The following is an 8,928-nucleotide window of genomic DNA, read 5'->3' as shown; positions in this document are numbered from 1 at the left end:
CATATCACACAAATCAACGAAGCTATTTAGATGGGTAGCGGCATCTTCACTAGGAAGGCCGGAAAACGGATCTTTCATGACAAGATTCAGCAAGGCAGCATTAATTTCACAAGATTCAGCATCGGTAAGAGGAGCAATTGGAGTGCTAATAAAATCGTTGTTGTTGGTATTGGTAAAGTCACACAATTTAGTGTTTTCTTGAGCCATCATGACAAGCAAGCAATCCAACACACAAGCAAACTTGGAACGGGCAAAAAAGAGGCAAATAGAGAAAGAGAGGGAGGACAGAGAGAGAGGGCGAATATAACGGCAAGGGTGAAGTGGGGGAGAGGAAAACGAGAGGCAAATGGCAAATAATGTAATGCGGGAGATAAGGTTTTGTGATGGGTACTTGGTATGTTGACTTTTGCGTAGACCTCCCCGGCAACAGCGCCAGAAATCCTTCTTGCTACCTCTTGAGCACTTGCGTTGGTTTTCCCTTGAAGAGAAAAGGGTGGTGCAGCAGAGTAGCGTCAGTATTTCCCTCAGTTTTGAGAACCAATGTATCAATCCAGTAGGAGGCTACGCACGAGTCCCTCGCACCTGCACAAAACAAATAAATCCTCGCGACCAACGCGGTAAGGGGTTGTCAATCCCTACAGGGTCACTTACGAGAGTGAGATCTGATAGATATGGTAAGATAATATTTTTGGTATTTTTATGATAAACATGCAAAGTAAAATAAAAGCAATGAAAATAACTAAGTATTGGAAGATTAATATGATGAAGATAGACCCGGGGGCCATAGGTTTCACTAGTGTCTTCTCTCAAGAGCATAGGTATTTTACGGTGGGTGCACAAATTACTGTTGAGCAATTGACAAAATTGAGCATAGTTATGAGCATATCTAGGTACGATCATGTATATAGGCATCACGTCCAAGACAAGTAGACCGACTCTTGCCTGCATCTACTACTATTACTCCACACATCGACCGCTATCAAGCATTCATCTAGAGTATTAAGTTCATAAGAACAGAATAACGCCTTAAGCAAGATGACATGATGTCACTACACCACAACACGATTGCAAGGACATAAAAACTGCCAGCAGAAGTCACTTATAAGGGCAGACAAACTGTCGGGAACGTTTTTCTCTCGGCAGATAGAACTGCCACAAGAACGGCTGCCGGGAATTGCAAACGCCGGCAGATAGAGATCTCCCGGCAGTTTGTATGCCGATATGTTCAAAGTTCTCCCGGCAGTTTCTATTCTCCCGGCAGACAAATTCTCCTGGCAGTTAATAGCTTTCCCGGCAGATGATGTGCCACGGTTGCCAAATACACCAATCTATAAGGCTATTGCACTCTAGTATTGTATTTATTTCACATTTAGATGCACATTGACAAGCCATTCATTAAAATAAAGTAAAAGGAATCTGCACATTTATATTATAAAATCTGATGATCAAAGTACATGGTTACAATGTATACAATTCACTGATTACACATGATGACTTGCATCATAATTTAGCATCTATAGTTTCAATACATCCAAGTTATACAGAATGTAACAAGCACAAAATGCAAAGCTTGTAAGGTCTTCTACGTGAGCTCAGAGCATATGGTTAGGGCAAGTTATCTTTGGCCAGTCTTCACGAACATTTCCAACCTGGACAAAGAGATACAATTGACAAGTACAAGTATTATAAAACATTATCTGCATACATTGATTACAATACTCAACTACAATCATGTGCACCGCTCCACCTTTTTAAGAAAGACATCTACATGAACGAAGAGAATTTCTCATCATATTTCCTTTCAAGGCATCAAGTAAATCATATAAAGCACTGATACGGCGATACGAGTAACACGATGCCGGATATGGAAATTTCTAGAAACATCAACGCTCAATATGGCAAGTATATATAAATAATTAATAAGATGACATATAATAAAGACAAACATAATAGAATGTGTAAGATGAGATCAAAATATTGCCCCATTGGTTGCCTCTGAACCTCTTTTCAAGTCCTCAACTCCTGATGGTGCTTCTAGCTTACCAAATATAAGTGATAGACTCCTCCGTGCAGCTATTTCTCTAAGTGATGGAAGGTATCAAGCACACAGTATAGTACTCCTCTAGTACGTACTATGGAAGCTAGCCAGCAGCCAAGCACACAGTGACCACACCTCACTCAGGGCTCGGGGGTGAGTAGGCATAACTCTGAGGCAATTACTTCCTTCAAAAGCTTATGTACTATTTAAGAGTAACAAATATACACCTAGTTAAGGCTGGTTATTTTACTTTCTACAGTGGAGCTCACTATGGTAGTACAATGTCCCATTTTTTTCTCAAGGGCTACATTTAACACCCTCCATTTTACATCAGAGATTCTGAACAAAAAATGATACAGTATGGGTACCATACTCATCTCAACATCATCAGATCATTCCTCGTTTCGTACTGCACTGTATATGTTCCTTCCATGATTCCATCAAGCAGCTGAAAATATAATGCTGGCGAAAACTGTGTTAGCATAAGGAAAATAATTGCACTTAACATTGCATATTATCCTGGAATAACTTGGCTTCTGCCACATCTACAGATGTAATGTGCTCAAAGCAAATTAAGAACTTTCAGTGTCAAAATCATTTACAAATAAGTGCTTAACTTGTGCACGTGATTTCTTGTATATTAACAACGGGGATTGCCCACATGAAGTGGATAAATGCTTAAAACATGTGTTTAGATTTCACACGCTTATTCCTGAAGCATTAAGCATTACAATATAGTGCCCAAATAGTGATGAGAGTTATTTATCTTGGAAAATTGTGAATTGTCACAAAGAGCAGAAAACATAAAAAATGAAGACCGCAATCTCAACATAGTAAGAATAATTACAACAAAATTTAATAGTGGAAGGGCATACAAAGATTTATCTCCCGGCGGCAGCACTACAAGAAAGTTATATTCTGTATATGTAGATGGTTGGGTATAAAAGATGCATATGTATCACTTCTGGAGGAAGATGATTAAGGTGCAGGTAGAGATGGTCGGTCAATGGTCCTGAGGCTAAAGGATAGAAACAGCAAGTGATGTGGGAAGAACCAACAACACCAGATTATCACCTAAAGCATAATCGCATAAAACAAGAGAACTGAAACATACGTACACCACGTCCTTCTCTAATTTCCATAGTCAATTAGTCATAGATCTAGAAACAACATCACGAGATGCCAGATCATTGGCGGTAGGGGCATATCGTTCCATGAACCTCTCAGCTTTGCTGTTCCTAAGAATACCACCTTCGCCCCGGGAACCTTAAAAATGAATGATGACATAGTAATGTAAGAAAATTTGGTTGATTGACTGATATTTCGATACTAACTGGAGAAATGTGCAGTGCAAAAGCTATAGTTAATACACATGTGACTACAGTAGGATAAAAAAGTTTTAGTTATGTAAAACCTTCGGTTATAAGGCATCCAGCACCGTAAATGCCTGTAGGATGGAACTGCACAAACTCAAGATCCTGCAAATTCAACAGATAGATATAACCATATCATCTTGAGAAGTAGCTAAGTCAGTGTGATTTAGTTCAGAAGACTAACCTGAAGGGGTAACCCAGCACGTGCAACCATAGCATTGTCATCACTAGTACATGTGTGAGATGAAATAGCAGAGAAGTAACCTCTGCCATAACCATGTTGAGCTATAAAACAAGACAGGGATAAGACAGGCAGTAAACTGAAAAGGAACAGTCAGTGGTTAAGACAGAGAGATTCTTACTCCTGTTGCTAAAATAGCATTTGTTGAAAGGAAACGATGAAGGGTACCATCCTCCATGTTGAGTGCAATTACCCCCTGACAGGCGCGTCGAAAATAAGTATGCATTAATCAGCAGTGTCCTAAACATGCGGTGCAGAAAGCAAGCACTATTTATAGACCTAATTATATCCATTGAAAGGGCTCATTAGCTAGTAGGTTTTAACTATCATGTAAAAAATCTTGTCAACATTACAACAAGATCAGGTACACAAGACAATCTTAGCGGCACTAAAAAGATAATGCATTAATGACCTAATGCTTGTAGAATCTACAGCAACTGAACAAGCAAGGCAATTAAAAACCAAGGAAAAATAAGATCCAAGAAATATCCACATCAAGTCTAATAGAATGCAAAGAAAATTAATGCTAAAGGCAACAATCAAAGACTATTTTCCTTCAGTATGTCTACATCAAATTATAATCACATAAAAGTAGGCATATCTATTATTTATTACAAGTTAAATAATTGATTCCCAGAGAAGGGAAGAGACCCCCGAAACAAATCACTTTAGGTACATATGGCATTCCTTTACAAGTGAGAATGATTCTGAATTTCAGACAACCCATAAAAAATTACACATACACTAACCTGGCTGAAACAATTTGCAATTCCCGAGCACTTGGAATTTCTCAAAAAACCTACCACTACTAGACCCAGTCTCCAATCCTTTCACTAATAGCATCTGCATCAATTTGGTAGTAAAAAGAAAAAACAGCAATAAGAAGACAGTCTCGGTGGAAGGAGAGATGTAGCAGGGAGGGGAAATCTGGATTCGTACGGACAACTGGACAACGCCCACCATCAGTTCTCATCCAGCAGAGAAAGAGAGATTCACTACCTTGCTATGGAGAATCTCACCTAGATCGGGTTTCCATTGGCACGGATCTAAGCAGAGAGCAGGCACCGCGCTCGCAGTCAGCGGGAGAGGAAGCCGCGGCCAGGAGCCATCTCATGCTAGCCAGCGTGAAGGGCCGCTGAGAAGAGGAGCCCGATGCCGTGGTGGACCCTTGGACGGCACTGCTTCCTCTTGCGCTTGCCGTTGCCGCACATCACAATGGAGAAGGATTGGTGTTCGTCGTAGGATCTGTTGCTGGGGAGGAAGCTGACGTTGACCTTGACGCACCGGCGCCATCGACGTTTAGGTGGCTGTGCCGAAGGGAGGGAGGCTCCATCGACCTCATGCATCAGAGGCCTCTGGAGGGAGGAGACGCGACCTCTACGCACTGGCGCCATAGATCCAGATGCGGTCGCACAGGTCGGCTGAGGGGTGGTGGTGGCAGAAGGGGCGGTGTGGCGGCGGTGTCGGTCGAGGAGAAGGGGTAAAGGAGGGTTCGATTTGGGGGAGAACAGGAAGGGGCGGCGGCGACGGCGGCGGTGGTATCGGTCGAAGAGGAGGGGTAAAGGAGGTTCGATTTGGGGGAGAACAGGTCGGGGCGGCGGCTGTAATTCTTTTGAGCAAAAATTTTGGTCTGTCGCGCACTCTCCAGCACCAGCACGCGTTTGGGCCTAATTATCTTTGTGGGCTCGTGCCACGGATAGGCCCGGCAGACAGTGGGCCGTAGTTTAGTTCTGCCGGCAGTTTTGATAACCTAAGATGGGCATATCATTGCCGGCAGTACATGCGCCCTTGCTGCTTAACTTCTACCGGCAGTTTATCCATCCTTGTGCATTTTTGCCGGCAGTTACCTGATCCCCGGCAGATGGTTTGCCCTTATTCTCATATTTCTCCCGACAGTTAATTGCCCCCAATTTAGTGTTGTGGTGTAGTGTGTAGAGGGATAAACTCATGCAATATGATGAAAACCCCATCTTGTTATCCTTGATGGTAATAATACAATACGTGCCTTGTTGCCCCTACTGTCACTGGGAAAGGACACCGCAAGATTGAACCCAAAGCTAAGCACTTCTCCCATTGCAAGAAAGATCAATCTAGTAGGCCAAACCAAACTGATAATTCGAGCAGACTTGCAAAGATAACCAATCATACATAAAACAATTCAGAGAAGATTCAAATATTGTTCATAGATAAACTTGATCATAAACCCACAACTCATCGGTCTCAACAAACACACCGCAAAAGAAGATTACATCGAACATATCTCCACAAGAGAGGGGGAGAACTTTGTATTGAGATCCAAAAAGAAAGAAGAAGGCATCTAGCTAATAACTATGGACCCGAAGGTCTGAGGTAAACTACTCACGCTTCATCGGAGAGGCTATGGTGTTGATGTAGAAGCCCTCCGTGATCAATGCCCCCTCCGGCTGAGCTCCGAAACAGGCCCAAGATGGGATCTCGTGGATACAGAAAGTTACGGCGGTGTAATTAGGGTTTTGGCTCTGTATTTGATTGTTTGGGGGTACGTAGGTATATATAGGAGCAGGAAGTACGTCGGTGGAGCAATAGCAGGCCCACGAGGGTGGAGGGCACGCCTGGGGGGAGTAGGCGCGCCCCCTACCTCGTGGCCTCCTGGTTGATGTCTTGACGTAGGGTCCAAGTCCTCTGAATCATGTTTATTCCAAAAATCATGTTCCCGAAGGTTTCATTACGTTTGGACTTCGTTTGATATTCTTTTTCTACGAAACCCTAAAATAGGCACACAAAAACCAACAATTTTGGGCTGGGCCTCCGGTTAATAGGTTAGTCCCAAAAATAATATAAAAGTGTATAATAAAGCCCAATAATGTCCAAAACAGAATATAATATAGCATGGAACAATCAAAAATTATAGATACGCTGGAGACGTATCTTCAATCTCTGATCTAGTTGCTTTTGGTCCAGCCGCAAAAACCATCGCCGGTTGGAGCACCTGCATCTGCCTCCCATGGTCGGCCGTGCCGTCGCGCAGGCCTCGCCGTCCCACTCTACTCCCAACGATGGCCAGGTCATACCTGTACTCACCCACATCTTTTGTTATTCTCCGACGAAGGAAGCCTCACCCAGTAGCCGAACCAGCCCCTCGTACTCCCCTCCACCAGGGACTCCAGTGCCCCTTGTTCCATGACTCCAGATCGTTCCCATCTTAGGCCTCGCCATCGTCCACGTCCTTGGTGTTCTCGGCGCGGCATGGTCAACGTGGTCAAGGAACGCCTTCCACCGAAAGAGGACTGTACATGGAGAGGCTGACAGTTGGGTCCACGACCGCAACAAGGAAGTGCCTCCTTATTACTGGCGAAATAATGATTCCTCCACCTGACAGCGGAACCTACCGGAAGGGCCTCGAAAAAAACGCTTCCCCCCTGACAGCTGGGACCCACTAGCTACATCTTCGTATGCAAGGAAGTGCGTCCGTAGTATGGCCAAAAAATGATTCTTCCCCCTGACAGCTGGGACCCACCAGCAATATCTTCGCATGGAAAGAAGTGCCTCCTTATCCTCCCTGACAGCTGGGACCCACCAGCTATATCTTTGCACGAAAGGAAGTGCCTTCTTATCCTCCCTGACAGCTGGGACCCACCGGGTCGAACCGTACGACGGGTTGTCTGTCTGGTCGCGAATGTGTACATACATACTGGTCGACCGGTCTCTCTGCAGCAATGAACCGTGTACGAGTAAGGAGATGCACGTGTCGTAGTAGAGGCGTGGATGTAGCATGTCATGCAGTCCGTCTATATATATCTTGTACACGTACGTACAACCACAATGCAAGAGATTAAATGTGACTACATACATACATAAGGGCGGGGTCTCGAACGCGTACTCGCGCATACGTACGGCCAGGCCTCGTGTACATGGAGAGGCAACGGACGGCAGTGATGTCGTCCTATTCATTGGCAGCTAACCAGGTGGGTCGGAACGGGGGAAACAAGGTCGTCTTCATCGAGAGCCAAGTGACTGGATCGGAACACGTCCTGTTCATCAGAAGCAAAGCCACTTGGTCGGAACGCGTCCTGTTCATCGGCAGCCAACCGGCTTCGACGGAACAACTGAAACGAGGTCTGGCGTACCGCAGAACGGAGGAAACGGGCCTTCTGTTCAACCGCGTATGATCGAAACAGGGTCCTGTTCATCGGGAAGGGTCTAGCGTACCGCAAAACGGTGAAAATGAACTTCTGATCGAGCTCCTACGGTCGAAACGGGGTCCTGTTGATCGGGAGGGGTGTGGCGTACCGCAAAACGGAGGAAACAGACTGCTCTTCGACCTCCTATGGTCGAAACGGGGTCCTGTTCATCGGGAGGGGTGTGGCGTACCGCAAAACGGGACTCCATGGGCTATTGTTCATCCACCGTCGACTTCCTCCAACCTCCACCTGCTACTATTCATCCACTGTCTCCAGCCTCCACCAGACACTGTTCATCCAAGTGCTACTGTTCATCCAGCCTCCACCGGCTTCAGTTCAACCAGCCTCCATGGGGTCTTGTTCATCCACCCCCAACCGGCTGGGGTGTGTTGCGGCCTCCTTGGAGTCCTGTTCATCCAGCGGCAACCGCGTACTATATACAAGTGGGTCCTGTTCATCCAACGGCAACTGCCTAGACACAGTCGGGGGCCTGTTCATCCAACCCCCACCTGGAACTGTTCAACCACATCCAACCCAACCGGCTCGACTCACACCACGTCTCGACTCGTTCTATGTATCGCGCGCGCGGCAGCAACAAGCACCGTTCAGCCAGAGGCAATCCAACCGACTAGCTACGTCTCGCACGGGAGTTCGATCGACTTCAGTAAGCATGCAGCAGTAGCAGCGATCGATCGGGTTTAGTTAGAAGCGAAGGAGTCTTGGCCGAGTTCAGTTAGGAGCGAAGGGATCGATCGATCAGCTTCAGTACGTAGCAGTAGGAGATCGCTCAGGTTCAGTTATAGCGACACGGCTCGCACCACGCCCGCGTATGAGAGAAACGTGCAAACCACACTACATTGCTCAGCCTCGACCACCCACCGTAACTGGAAACTCCCCGATATTTTCCTCGTCCTCGCTTCTACCACGATTTTCTCCGTCATGGACGGCCCAAAGAATGTCATGCAGGTGCGTCTCCGGCCCGCCCAAGACGAAAAGCCCATTTTCAGTCATGATTTTTTGTCATAGAAGTAGGAGCCCACCACATCTATGATGATACCGGGTTTTGTCACAATTATCGTCATAGAAGTGTTATAAGTATGACAAATTTTTTTGTTT

The 8,928-nt window shown here is 45.6% G+C and overlaps 1 protein-coding gene across 7 annotated transcripts; it reads right to left on the bottom strand.

Annotated features, from left to right (window-relative positions):
- Positions 1 to 1,406: 1,406 nt before the first annotated feature.
- LOC123102465 (succinate dehydrogenase [ubiquinone] flavoprotein subunit, mitochondrial) lies at positions 1,407 to 5,274 on the bottom strand. Of its 7 annotated transcripts, none has more exons than XR_006448961.1 (6): positions 4,402 to 4,643; positions 3,774 to 3,848; positions 3,596 to 3,696; positions 3,453 to 3,516; positions 2,002 to 3,304; positions 1,407 to 1,649 (listed from the first exon to the last, which is right to left on the bottom strand). XR_006448961.1 is itself a non-coding variant. In XM_044523835.1 (6 exons), the coding sequence occupies exons 2-6, from the start codon at positions 4,493 to 4,495 to the stop codon at positions 3,183 to 3,185; spliced, it is 456 nt and encodes a 151-aa protein (XP_044379770.1). In that variant the 5' UTR covers positions 4,652 to 5,274; the 3' UTR covers positions 1,407 to 3,182. The 7 variants fall into 7 exon arrangements, 5 of the variants coding, with proteins under 5 accessions (XP_044379770.1, XP_044379769.1, XP_044379768.1 ...); XR_006448962.1 differs by having other exon boundaries at positions 2,412 to 3,304; XM_044523835.1 differs by adding an exon at positions 4,652 to 5,274 and having other exon boundaries at positions 1,407 to 3,304; positions 4,402 to 4,495.
- Positions 5,275 to 8,928: the final 3,654 nt, after the last annotated feature.

This window comes from Triticum aestivum, chromosome 5A (assembly GCF_018294505.1).
Source record: "Triticum aestivum cultivar Chinese Spring chromosome 5A, IWGSC CS RefSeq v2.1, whole genome shotgun sequence".
NCBI lineage: Eukaryota > Viridiplantae > Streptophyta > Magnoliopsida > Poales > Poaceae > Triticum > Triticum aestivum.
This window is presented reverse-complemented; position numbering and strand designations above follow the sequence as displayed.

What these genes read in the sequence shown, in the direction of transcription:
- LOC123102465 (XM_044523831.1), bottom strand. Translation starts at nt 4,615, where the DNA reads ATGGTGGGCGTTGTCCAGTTGTCCGTACGAATCCAGATTTCCCCTCCC. An exon ending in TTGCAAATTGTTTCAGCCAG is followed by an intron (nt 3,849 to 4,401) that starts GTTAGTGTATGT and finishes CGCGCCTGTCAG; the next exon opens with GGGGTAATTGCACTCAACAT. An exon ending in GTGCTGGGTTACCCCTTCAG is followed by an intron (nt 3,517 to 3,595) that starts GTTAGTCTTCTG and finishes TTGAATTTGCAG; the next exon opens with GATCTTGAGTTTGTGCAGTT.